The sequence below is a fragment of the Homalodisca vitripennis genome, chromosome 3 (genome assembly GCF_021130785.1).
Source record: "Homalodisca vitripennis isolate AUS2020 chromosome 3, UT_GWSS_2.1, whole genome shotgun sequence".
Classification (NCBI taxonomy): Eukaryota; Metazoa; Arthropoda; class Insecta; order Hemiptera; family Cicadellidae; genus Homalodisca; species Homalodisca vitripennis.
In genome coordinates, this window is record NC_060209.1 from 165258109 (window position 1) to 165272500 (window position 14392).

The 14392-nt window shown below is 33.2% G+C and overlaps 1 protein-coding gene across 1 annotated transcript; it reads left to right on the forward strand.

Moving 5' to 3' along the window:
• The first annotated feature begins 616 nt into the window (after positions 1–616).
• Positions 617–8729, forward strand: LOC124358768. Its single transcript, XM_046811064.1, has 2 exons — positions 617–924; positions 7522–8729. Exons 1-2 carry the CDS (start codon positions 753–755, stop codon positions 8007–8009), a joined length of 660 nt encoding a protein of 219 aa, XP_046667020.1. The 5' UTR covers positions 617–752; the 3' UTR covers positions 8010–8729.
• Positions 8730–14392: the final 5663 nt, after the last annotated feature.

Consider the following 14392-nt stretch of genomic DNA (forward strand, 5'->3'; position numbering starts at 1 on the left):
AATTTCTACGTTACGTGGCAGGCCTAAATCAAGTTTATTGTAAATTTGTAAAGTTTAGATGTTTTATTCAGTTGCCTTTTATTAAACTGAATGTTACGCAATAATTTAAAAATTAAAACTCAACCTCATTATTCAATATTTCATAGAGCGTTCATTTTCTAATCTGTATTTAACATCGCTCTTCATTAAAAATTTGCTTTTTAAGCCATTAACCATGGGGTGTTGGCATAGAATGTAAGTTTGTCAAATTTCTGAAGCTGGAAATCTGAGGTAAATGGAATATCAAGCGAAACTAATAAACAGGTCATGAATGAATAAATGCGGTAGCACTGAACACCAACTATAATGTTGTTAATTTTACTGTTTTAAATTTCACTATTAATTTATGGTTCGTCCAGATAAAAGTACACTTACATTGTGATCGTTACAGTGTAAGTGTAATACTTACGCAAGTAGTATGTAGAGACAGAATGACGGTACGGTTTTACCGCAACGATAAAGCCGGCTGTGTTCAGTCTGGCAGAAAGGCTGCGGTCGTGGAGGGGAGAGCGAGGCGCGCACGCACATGCGGTGGGAACGGCGGACCGGATGTCGCCGCTGCCTGCTGCCGCGTGGCGGGACAACCGGAAGTTACGCCGCAACTCCACTCACTGCCTGCCTGTTGCCCTCTACAGTCAGACGCTGGCGGCCATATTGTGCGGTTGTGACGGGACGGTTTGTTTGCCGCAGTGTTCGTTAACCTTTGTTTAACAATGTTTGACGTTGAGAAGTTCATCGAGTGTATGAAAAACAAACCGTGTCTTTGGGACAGGAGAGTGGAGGAATATTCGCAGAAGCAGAGTCGAAAACAAGCTTGGTTACAAATAGGTGAAATTATGTACGACGATTGGGCGGACTGTAAACCGAGAATAATTACTGAGAGAGGTGAGTGGCTAATACATAAGTTCAGGTAACGTCTCATTCAATTGGTATATTCTTGAATTACTGTATAGAATAAGAGTAATTTAGGTTTTGTTCGAACTTTGTAGCCTACGTCTTTAAATACTTGACACAATTTGAGGTTATTTGTACGATTGCTGATATACAAAGGCCTAAAAACTACATTACCTTTACACTTTTAAATTTACATGTGTTATATAACGTTTTTAATGCACGAAGTATTGTTGTCAAACTTCTGTGTTTGTATTAGAATTAGGTTCTTCAATAAACGCATTTAAACGACGCTTAGCTCAACTCGACAGATGAAATATTTATTCGTTATCAGTCATCGTTTTATCGAAACCGATAGGCCGGCTCCATCTTTCTGATTATAATATGGCAGGCTCTTATCAGTACCAGTTGCAGTTGCAAGGTAGATAATTAATTATTGGCGAATATTTAAATATTGTTTAGTGAAGATTGTCAATGTCGTCAGAAGAATCAAAGAACATAAAAGTTTAACTTTGTTTTGCTACATTAATCAGAGTTTAATTTCAAAAATAGAATGAAAACAGTTTAATTTTAAAACCACTGATCCTGGCATCAATGTATGCCACACCAAATTGTGATGCGATAATAATAGAGTGAGTGATTGAATAGTCTTATAATGCATCATTGAATGTAACAGGAAGTGTGATAGTTTTATAAACAGATTCTGGTTTGTATTTGTTTATTGTCTTGCTGCAATAAAGAATTAATATAATTATTAGTCTCCGAGTGGCCTCATACGCTGTCACAATGCCCGCGCTGCCAACAGACCACGTGTTGGTCTGCGCATGCGCAAGCGAGCAGACACACGTATTCCAACCGCGCCAAATTCAATGGTTTTAATTTTACAGTTTATTTGGAAGTAAAATTTATATGTGTTTAATGATATGTGGTGCTCAGTGACAATTTATTTTTAAATAAAGTTGATTCGTTTTAACATATTGCCGTAGGCTATACGGTTCTTGAAACTATCGTTTGAATAGCTAAATAAGTCTAGAAATAATTTGTACATATATTTTGAGTATGAAAAAGTCAGCAATGTAATTTACGAAATATTAAAAAAAAACATTGTGATGAAATGCTTTAGAATAATTCTAAAATAAACATTTGGTTACTAATTGTGTTTCAATAAAACTTAAATACCGATAAAAACATTAAAAACATGCTTTATTGAATGTATTTAGTTTATCCAATCACTAAATAACAGTTTCTTGAAAAAACGTCAAACTGTATGCATAGTCTATATCTGAACAAAGCTTATTGTGAATTACAATTACAATAGAACAAGTATGTAATAAACAAAAATAATACTACGTAATAAATTAATAATGGTAATATGCTGTATTAACCGGTATCCTGTAGGTTGCCTCCTTGGCAGATGGCGTTAATATAGTATAATAATATATACCTGTCAGTGAAAAGAAGATATTTATTTTTTTATTATTTATGGTATGTGGCTATTTATTTTTATTTTTGTGGCGCACTTATTTTTTTCAAACGTTTTGAAAATTGGCAGTAGCCGTAGTAAATGCATCAGGTAAAGATATGATAATACCATTTTATATCTGCTGTTTTATTGTTGGTTGTTCAGGAAACAATAAAAAGCTTTGATTTACTACATGGTTTAAATATTTTTTAAATACACAATTGACAAGAAAGACCTAAATGCGTTTGGGTGCTTATAAACTAAAATAAAACTATACATAACTTTAAAGTTAAACAAATCACATAATTATACGCCAAAATAACAGGGCACATTCATTATACGGGGATTTTCAGGTGCAACGTGCCTTTCGTGGGTGTAAGGCTGCATTTATACTAGCGAGTAAAGTTGCGCGAGAACTTGCGTAACTGCTGACGCATAATGTGAGGAAAGATAAGCAATTTCTATCTCGAGTACTGTCGCTATACTTGCGACGACGCGACGGCTCATGTTGATAATTGTTGCGGCAGTTAATATAAACTCTGTTAATAACGACAGTTTATATCTTGGCAATGTGTATAATTGAAATTTTAGTGTCCGACACCACTCACCAGGTCCTCTCAAACTAATCGTTACATGTCAATTAGTAGCGTATGACACAAAACTTGCGCAACTTCTTGCCAGTGAATAAGCAGCTTACAGCTCAAGGTTATTTTATTATAGCTGGCTCGCAATGGAAAAGAGTTTAATGGTGTTTAACTCTTTGTAACGTACAGCACACATGACTAAACTTTTTTATTAAAATTACGTGAAACAAATTAATTATTTTCGACTGTAAGTCTGTACTTTCGACTTAATGGGTGTAAGTGTACAAAATCGAGCATTATTATTATTAGTACAAGAAATCGTACAAATATAAAAAATCTACAAATTATTTATAGACTAAAAGGAAGTTGAAATAAAATCCTTAAAATATTTCATGTTATACGCTCAATTTATTCTAACTATGACGATAGATTCTTGATTGCTAGAATTCGTAAAATAATGAATGTTAGATATGCTATAAAGAAACCAAAACAAAAGTTTTATATGTTTTTTATTTAAATTATAAATAATAGTTTTATGTTATTTGGGATGTCTATGTCCACATGAAGTTCTAAACAAAAACTGAATAATAAATTAAAATTATAAATATTGTTTAGAATTTAAATAGTAATTTTCCAGTCACTTTACCAACATAAAAGACAAATTTCATTTATATTATATGAATTTTTCGAGTGTGGCTCAATAAAATTTAAAACAATTGTGAACTAATATGGGAACATGCAAATTTATGGGATTCCAGATCGTAACAGAAATTAAAAGTTGTTAAGTATTTTTTTTTTAGTAAAGAACGATGTATTAGAATAATGTATATTTACTCTAAAACCCATAAGAACTGTAAAAGTTGAACGAATGATATTTTGACAAAGAGACGTGAATGGTAGAAGGGTATAAAGGGGTGGCTAGACGGGACACCGTGTAACCGGCTTTGTAAGAACCAGCTGCTCTGGCTGCCATCTTGATTTTAGCCTCATTGCAATGTTTAACACACTTTTTGGCGTGTTTTTGGTCGTATAGTTATGGGAGATATAATTTTTCATATTATTTTAAAGGTCATTATTAATAGGCTACATTTCCAAAATCTTTTAATTTTTGGTATTTTGAATACAAAATCATGTTATTGTAATTATTCTAATGGCATCCCTTAGGAAAAATTACTTTCTTCACCGCAACTCGAACCCGGAACTCTCACTTGCCGAGTGAGTGCGCTACCACTACACCAAAGATCTTTTACTTTTTACGATTCATTTATTTTGTATTTGTCCGTTTCTGTCTCATATGTTTTTTAATAACTAAACTAACATATGATCAGTAGACCAAATACCTGTCAAACGACTTTGTATTTACATTCATTAAAATTTTTTTAAATAACAGTATAAATTAATTTAATTTCAATACATATTGAGTTATAAAAGTACTAGCTTGGCTTGTGTAAACGATAAAAAAGCTTAAACTACTTTGAAACTTAATACAAAAATAATTCTTCTAAATATATCGGCTAAGTACATTGGCCAGATTAGTACGACATTTACTTTCAATGTGGTAGCTATTCAAACTATGTATAAAAATTTACTACTCCGTTATTTATAAACCCAGAGAAAAAATAAATTTCCAGTGTCTGGAATATTCGTAAAATTTTCGTAATATTCATATTTTTGTGTATCGAACAGTTGCTGAGATATTGGTTTCTGTACTTGTAGATTCCATAAGAATTAATAAAGTTCCATTAATAATATTTTAGCTGTTACAAAATCAATCTACTTTTACCGACTGAACTTGAAAGACAATTTTATATTTTATAGGTTATTCAGTAAAGCAATTGTAAAAGTTTTATTACTTATCGAATTCTAATAATTAAATTAGGTATATAATATGCAATTTTTATAGCAAATTAAAAAAAGCAAGTCTAAATACAGTGTAAATACTATGTAGCCTACTCATCATTCCATTATGTTACCCATTCACACGTATTCCATGTTGTAGGTTCATATTATTTATTTTGTATGGGAAGGAAACACAGAATACCGTTAAAAATTCTTTAAAAGTACTAACAAAAAGTTTTACGCTTACAACGCTAAACAAGTATTTGATGATGGCCCGTGATTTTTCATGAGAGTATAATAGGCAGCTCTTAGTGTACAAAGGATTAACTAAAAATAAGTCACGAGCTGTGCAATAGGGAGTTTCGAACGCTTATAACGCTAAATAACTATTTTTTGTGGCAGAATATGTTTCCTGAGAGTATATAAAAACTGCTAATAGGTACAAAGGATTAAACCGTTTCTGAACTTCACGGTACCAGTTGATTATCCAGAGCGGACAGATAAATGGGTCACGGCGACTATCTGTACATATGTGTTGTAGTGTGTAGAATGTTAATAGATCTACAGGTATAGTCCTTCAGGGGCCGCGGTTTTCCGGGCGGACTACAGGCAGAGCAGGATCTTCCTGCTCTGGCAATTAGGGCTGTCCCTTTCCTATTGTACGCTGACAACACTGTCCCTTCCACAACATAACCGGTCAAGTTTCCTCGACCTTCTGTTAGAGGGGTTGCAGAGTAATACATCCTATCAGAGCGTGGATGGTCCAACCCCAACCTGAACTCAGTTATGAGAAAAATATAAGATTTTGAGACTTTGTCCAGCGCTTGTATTTCCGGGTGGTTTGTGAGAAGTTAACCTTGATTGTGTTCGAGGTAGCAATGTGAACTTAACAGTACTGGGGGGGGAAGAGAAGATCATGTTATTGCCCACTGTTTTCACGTGTGAGAGACCTGGTCCAGTATGGTGGGTGTCAGCTACACCAATCGTTCCTTCCTTTCCTATTTTATCCGAGTTTAAACTTAATTTTAAATCAAGTTTCCTTTTCCGTAGCTTGCAAATGTAAAATCATAAAGTGATAATATTGTTGGCAATGTAACAGTAAGATATTAAAATCATTGTTCTTATTTGTTCATTTTCCTTTTCAATCGAAGATGAATTTAGATATAAACACCATTCTATATGGAGGCCAAATGTTTATACGTATTGTAAGGTTAAATTTGTCATAGTTTTTCATACACGAAAATATACAATGTTTTAATTTAGACTTCAATTAAATGTATACGATACGATCCCCAATGTTGCAGAGATACTAAATTAAAACAATAAATCGTAAGTAGTTTGTTTGCCTTTGACGCGTAAGCTGGAAGTCTATTTTTCCAGAAATTAAATGCAATATCGGCTGTCAGGTAAACGAAATTACTGTCAGGCAAATACGAGGTTAGACCATACCACGAATTTTGAATATTTCAAGATCACTAATTGTAAGTTCTAATTCCACAAGTCTTCCAAAGCATAATTATTACCTATTTTTCTGTTCATTTGGAATATTATGTTTTAATGTAAAGTTTTCACTCATAATGATTATGTCCATGACACTTGGCTGGGCTTCAGCGAATCAATCACTTAAGAAGCTAGAAATATTTCATTTCTGTTTGTCTGTCTATCTGTCTGTCAGCACGATATCGAAAAAACTTAAACATGTTACAAACCTTAATTTTGATAAAGGCAAAGTGACATTTGGCTGAGCGTTAGCGAACACTATTACATTGGTCTTATGGGTAACCATGACGGCAAGAAGAAAAACCCAGCGTAAACACTTTTGTAAACAAACTGAGTATAATCATGTAGCATTCTAACAAGTGATGTATTAAGACATGTAGCCTGTCTATCACAATTAAATGTGCTATTTCTGTATCTATTTCAGCGAAACGTAGCGTACCGTCATCTTACTTTGAACGAAATATATAACAACATAAATTTGAATATGAAATAAGTATTAATTCATTCCATTTTACACACTCTCAGTCGCTTTACAATGGTACTGCGTTATGAATTACGTTCTTAATAAAGACATAATAAATCTCTTACCTCACACATAAATCGGCCAAAATTAACGAAACTTACATCGAAATCACGGTAGTAAAGGAATTTCGCGTGTTCTATGCAAAAAGTATCACACTGCTAGGGTTTTATTTATCCTAACTGTGTACTAAACCTGTGAGTAGCCCGACGTTTGAATCACACTTCTAATTAATTAATTTTCTGTTATGTAAAACAGGTGAGTATTCAGTCGATACGCAATAGTTTTTTCTGAGCATTTCCTTTCTGACTTAACTCAGGTTTCGTTCGGAGCATTTCTTTTTCTTGTACATTAACGGGTTTCCTAGAATCTATTTTTTTAGTGATATACCGAAAAAACGAAAGTGTAGCACGTATAGAAAAGTCTACAGGCAGAACATTCCTAAAACTGATTTGTTCCAGTAACAATCCTAAAAAGTAGTTGGTCCACTAGTAGTTGGAAATTCCAAACTTGTGCCATTTGCATTTAGTATTAAACTACTACTGAAAGCTCTTAAATCGGTTTAAAGTCCTGTTAAAAGCAATTAATTTTAATGTACAAAAATATGATTAACTCGTTATTTTTATTTTTATATTTGGATTGATGATTGCATTATTAATATTTTAAAAGTAATCGTATGTTTTCAGTGGATTCCATGAAGAATAGATGGCGCCATATACGAGACAGCTTCGTCAAACATTTGAACCACCTTCGGAGGGGCAATTCTGTAAGAAAGAAGAGAAAGTACATTTACCACGATAATTTGCAGTTTCTGCTGGAGCCTCTCGGTGACGACTTCACAATGTCCAACTCCACTGGCCCAGTAGAGGAAGAGAGTTATGACTACGCAGAAGAGACTTCCGTGTTCTCTCCGTTAGAAGAGTCTCCAAAGAGCCCAGGCCCGTCTAGAAGAAACAGTCTGCGCATCGCTAACAACACCTCACTTCACATGGAACCGAAGGAAAGGGTTGTAGATGTCGCCGCTTCAAACCAAGTGGACGCGGGCGAACTATTTCTTTTGTCTCTTCTTCCAGACTACCAAAAACTCGGAGAAGATGAAAAAATTGATTTCCGCATCATGTGCCTAGAGTTTTTCCGTGCTGTTCGCCGCAATCGGGTGGGGACGCCAAACTAAGATGGGGGTCCTCAAGTCGCCCTCAACTTTGTCAGTAAACTTTCTTGCAACACGTTTTGTGTGTGAACCTATCATTGTTGTGAAAATTATTCCTAGAGTTTTCCGTGTTGTTTGCCGCAATCGGGTCACACCAAACGAAGCTGGGGGGTCCTCAAGTCGCCCTCAACTTTATCAGTAAACGTTCTTGCAACCCGTTTTCTGTGGATCCTGGCATTATTGTGTAAATTATTTGCGTTGTGATTAAATCTTAATCTTGTTTATGTATAGCAATATATCAGTGACCAAGTGATTACAGTGTTTACCAAACTAAAAATAATAACGGGTTGCTGATACCTTTAAAAAAGACAGTTCTGACTTTGACACGGACGTGTGTTGTTATTTTAAATAGTTATATAAATTGTATAGTTGTAAAAATGAACAATGAAACTTTGTCATACGAACCACGTCGTTGTTAATAATTTTCTAAATTATATTTTATTTTCTCGGTACTTTAATACATAAATACTTAATCAGTTAATATGTTTATATGTATGGTTTGTAAAAACTTTCACTACTGTGTAACTACGAGTAATTTATTTTGTATAAAAACATGCAATGAAACTTTTCACATGTACATTCTCACGTTCTGTAAATTATTTACTCAGTTATCTATTCCATTCTATTTGTATCCTCAAGTAATGTTACCTGTTGTTAATTAAAACATTCTTACTACTACGTGAATATATTGCATTTCTTCTTCTTCCTCCTATTTAACTATTCATATACTGCACATAAATAGTTTTTATATCTCAATTAGTAGGTAACAAACTCTTGTAGAATTGAAATATTGCAAATTGACGTGTTACAATTTGTATTTCTTTTATAATCTTTAAGAATCGGCTGTTGTGAAACTACTTTAAGTGTTGTACCATTAGAACAGCGTTAAGCTTCTTGGGACTTTATGGCTTTATTTTTGGACATAGAATTATGACATGTCTTTTATTCAAGATATTAGTAACTCATGAATGAAAACTGTTTAGTTTCACTTGTAATGAATAGTTTGAGATTTATTTCTAAACAATCAATAACAATATGAAAAATTCAAAATATAAATCATTTAAAATAAATAATGGTGTTATATCGTTTGGGAATTAACATTGTTTTTATGAAGCTATGCTCAAGATGACCGCTTATACAGATTGCTCTAACCACAACGACCATTTTGTCATCTACATGTCAACACACTCCGGTCCACGGTAAGTAAATAAACTATTATCATTACCATTCAAACCTCTATTTCACTTGGCCGACGTGTCATCACCAGACTAAATCTGTCATCCATACTTTCTGTAATATTTGGAAATATGCGTAGGATTGATTTCGACAACGAGATCATTATCTGGTACTAAGCGGTAGAATGAGCGTTCATTCTCAAAATGCCGAATGGGCGCAATCTTGATTCTGTTGACTTCATCCTGGCGATTTTTGTGAATTTTATGGATTTTGTTATTTTACGGACTAGTCTCTGTCCGTCTGTGTGATACTTCTTAATAGAAAAACCCTAGAGACTTGAAACATGGTCCATATATTCCTTTTGTCCAAGAAAGACTCCACTGATTTATTTTTAAAGTGTCAAAAGACAGCATACAGAGAGAACTAATCCAAGAAAATGTTACAATCAGTGCGGTAAAGCTTCATTATTGGTATGTCTCTTACTTACGAAAAATAAAAATTTGTTTTTCTTTATTCTACCCTATTATATTCGAAACTTAATGTATTATGGTTTAATTATGGTCGTCATGAAACCATGTTTGTTAATTGATTTTATGTGAAACATTTCTGGAATAATTGGTTGTAATTAGATTAATAATCAAATTTGGTATATTTTACTCTTTAGTTATCTACAAACATTTAGTGTCTATAGTGTTAAATATCTTACGTATGTTTCCATAGCATTTTTCGCTATTTTTAGGGAACACAATGATAGCTATGTGATATTAACATGACGGTTATTTCTTGAAAACGAACTAATATATTTGTATCAATAGGCTCTATTCCTGAATATGCTAATGACCCGCAATTTTTAATATTTCGTTGTTCACAGATTTGTAGGATATTTTACACCACAGAACAAATTGACTTATTTTTAATACGCTGCTTAGCCGAATGGAAATACAATTTTAGTTAATACGAGATGTTTCTCCTATTGAAATAACAAGCGCACAGTTTAAATATTCTGTGGAGTAACGGTACAGCAAGGTTTTTATATTTTTAAGACAAATATATTTAATTTCGTACCGTACTACATGGTTATGTTTGGACAAATGGAATTTACACAACATACTTTAACTTTTTAAGTTTTTGTGGAACATGAAGCTTGCAAGCCTGTTGACTTTTAGGGTATATTTTTCCTACTAGACCTATATATATTTTACTTCTACAAGTAAAAAGTTTCTTTAAATCACACGTTTTAATTCTTTAAAATGTCCTATAAAAACCTTATTTCAGTTATTATAATACCAACATCAAAACTCGAACTCTCGTAATAGAATATATTTAAATATTTGTAAAACACATATTTGTATGACAAAATTCTGGATGTCATTACACGACCAAGTGACATCAGTGTAAGACGGCGCCGGAAATCCGTCAACTGGTAACCATTAATATAGACTAATACACGTTTGATAAATAGGAACACTACCGAAGTAAGTACTCCATTATAGGAGAGTTTGATCGATGTCTGTAGAGAGATTGATTTGTGCTCCTACTGAGGCTCGGTGTAGTAGAGTACAGAGTCGCGACGCGTCGTGTACGACGGTCTGACACGCCATCGGCCAATCTGTCAAACCCTACTTACACTAACATGTCACTACAAGGCTACGAGTTAGCGCCCTCTAGGTGTCACAGAATTGACCTGTGAATTCTAACGTCTCCTTGGCTCCGAGGACACTGCGATAAAACAAATATAGGAAACTAATAAAGTAATTTTAAGTGTTTACAGAATAGTTAAGTATAGTTATTGCATTATTTATTTCAAATAGGACTAATAAGTACTCGGTATATCCTTTAGTCCGTGATGTATAGTGGCTGAACCGAGAAACCTATCTTAAAGAAACCCCCCATATTTCGACCAAAAAGAATTCGGGAACATAAGTTTTAACATTCAAAAATATCCCAAATGGCTCCTTGGGGGAGGGTGGATAGGTGTGCACTTATGAAAGATTATCAAGCGTAATGGTTAGGTCGTGCCCAATTTAACGTCTCTATTTACTAATACTCTTCAAAAACAAATTAAATTTAATCCGCTTCTTGTATACTGGGCGGTTCTAAATGGCAAAATTGCACGGTTTGACTTTTTTACTTCATTACAAAGTTTAGCACATCCAAATTTGTAACCAAAGTTACCAAAGAAATACTCTTTCCAAAAAGTGTGTTATAGTTGTCATTTATCTGCACATTTCCAGTTTTTTTTAACACTTACAGTTCAAAATTAGGATATTTCAAACACGTAAAACCTACAAAATTAAAATATCAAAGTATAACTTTCATTATACCTATCAACAGATCTCTCAAACACTATTGTTTTATTTAAAGTTTGGTTTAATCGTGGATAGTTGAAAAATGGCCCATTAAAATCCCCGAAAAGAAGGTAGGGTTTCTCGGTTCAGCATCTATCCATCGCGGACGGGTGATCTGCCTCACCCTGTAGATTATTGCTGCACCGGTTATAAACCTAAATTTTAAATAGAAATTATCAAATTATATATTTTTTACTGTAATCTAGCCACAAAACGAAATGTTTTCTTCATACTATTGTATTAGTTTTCAAGAGCTAAATCATTAATACGGAGGAGGTTTGTTGCGTTTCAGGAAATTAGTTAATTCTGATGTCCTATGCTAGGGCTGCGTCACGTAACCTTGATTGTTACTGTTAAATATTCACTACCCGAGCCTCTCACTCCACAAATGGTGGTCCCAACGCTCACTTTTCCCGTACCTCAATTTATAGCATTGGATGAGTTATCTTTTTGTAACTAATACAATAGACTAACACATATAGTTTAACGTTGTATTTAATGTTAGATACCTTCTACGTCACTAAAATTAGAAGACGTGTAAATTACTTTTAATAGCATTTTAGCTTCTTCCATTTGTAAATGTGTCCGCAAAACACTTCTTTGTAAAACATTATTTTCATTTATTTAAGAGAGTTCACAAATCAGCATTCCAAACTGTTATTTAATTAAATTACAACCTTTATGTTTACTTTTGAATTACAATTTATTTTTAAACAATTAGTCATTATCAATTCTGTTTTGGATCAAAATAAATCCATTGGTTCTTTTTATTATTATTTACTTAGATATTTAACAATTACGATAGTGTCCTTTTTAAATTATCAATCATTCATAACTACTAATTGTGACAAAAGATTTTTAATTTCATTTAAAAGTATATTAAAATTTAAGCCAATTGCCATTGCTTTTAACAAATTGAATTGTTTTTTTTTTCTTATTTAGAAGCAAAATTTTACCTCATAATTGGGAATAGCCGAACAGGAGACTTTGACAAATGTATTTAGGATGTTTAAATTTATTTTATTACACTTTAAATTTAAGACAGCGACTACTTAAATGCTACTTTAAACTAATTAAAATTTTCAACTTCATTAGATAAAAATTACCTCGTAATTGGGGATTGCCGTACAAAAGGCGTTGATAACAACGAAACTCCTTAAAGAATGATTTGATTAATCAACGCAAGATTTCGTCAACGCAACAGGATCTAAGCACAACCCCTACCTAGCTAATTAGTACAATTTGATTTGTCAAGCAGGTTTTATGTAACTGTTTCCTGCAGTTTATCAGTATAAGGGTCCCGGTTTAGTGGTACTTATTTTGAAAACAGTTTGGAAACATGAAAAGTGGACTCCTTTCTTGGATACACCTAGTGTTTTACACAAGTAAAGTTACTAACACTAGGTAACCATAAAAATATATATTCTCCACCAAATGTTATCTAAATCTACCTATGATACTTTCCTTTTAATAAATTTACGAGTAATAAATGATAAACAAAGGTATATTGCATGCAGAGAAATCCACAGATATGCCGCAGTACCAGGCGTGTTAGATCGTAAATCTTAACAGAAGGGTATTTTAATTTATATTGCAATTTTATTGCCTATAAATTCCTTTTGATGACCTTTAATTGTTGGCAGCCCATACTTCTACTTTATAAAGTAGAACACATCAATACTATTGGTTGAAGTATAAAAAGTACAAAACTTTAGATGATGAGAATTGATGATGATAAGTACTTCACTAGAACTCTCAATTAGTGGTACATCGACCGAATATCCTGTCGTGCACAACGTTACTATTACTAGAATTCAAACACTGCTGTGGAAAGCATTTATTAAATACTAGGAATATTTAAAAGACACATATGTCAATTCGTGAACTTTTGTATTGTCGTTATTATTTTCTACATGAGTATGAACATTTTCTATGCCCGACCCATGGTAGGGTATAAAAACCTAATTTGATTTTTGTAATTTTCAATTTTTCGATTCTATATTTGTAACGGAATAAAAAAGTCACAAAATTTGTGGTTCCTTCTAGAGTTATAGATCCAAGACTTTTTGGAGCTCATTCAATCAGAAGCATACCATAGACTGGAAGCCAAAGGTGAAGGTTGCCGTCCAATATAACAGGGTACAGACAGTCTTGGGCAGATCTTGAGGCTGAAATCAGGAGTACTCGGTCAATCAATCAATCAATCAATAAGCAGCTCTAAATATTGGATATTTATAGTAAGTTTAATAGCACCTGGTAATACGTAATAAGAGATACATGCAACTTTTCAGAACTTATGATGTTCTTTAGGTGATGTGATGTACACTCTGAAGCACTGAAAAGCACTCTTTTTTAGTATGAAGAACTGCGGCAACCGGGTGGTTAAGTGTCTGTAAATTTCTAAATACTGTTCCTCTTATGAACTGCCACGGAAATATGAATTCCTATGAACTTTTATTCTGTTGTGTCTGATGAACAACCAAACTGTTACTTTTGGTTGGTTCTCTTTTCAGCTGACTCATTTTAACTTAATAATCACATCCTTCCAAATGCGTGAGCTTAACTTACAAACTTAAATTAATACAAACAAAACCTTTAAACGTAATCCACTTCAATAGGATAGTCCAAATTTTAGCTTTATCGTAAAGAGATGTTTTTGTCCAAACAAACTCTTCGGATTAATACACAATTGACATTATGTTTATATTTATGTGATATCGTAGGCTTGTCGTAGTTGAGAGTAGTAGTTCAGTAGTTGATATACATATGTATATGTATAAATGTATACTGAATTTTAATATTAAAACAATCCTCTAATATAAG

What these genes read in the sequence shown, in the direction of transcription:
- LOC124358768 (XM_046811064.1), top strand. Translation starts at nt 753, where the DNA reads ATGTTTGACGTTGAGAAGTTCATCGAGTGTATGAAAAACAAACCGTGT. An exon ending in GAGAATAATTACTGAGAGAG is followed by an intron (nt 925 to 7,521) that starts GTGAGTGGCTAA and finishes GTATGTTTTCAG; the next exon opens with TGGATTCCATGAAGAATAGA.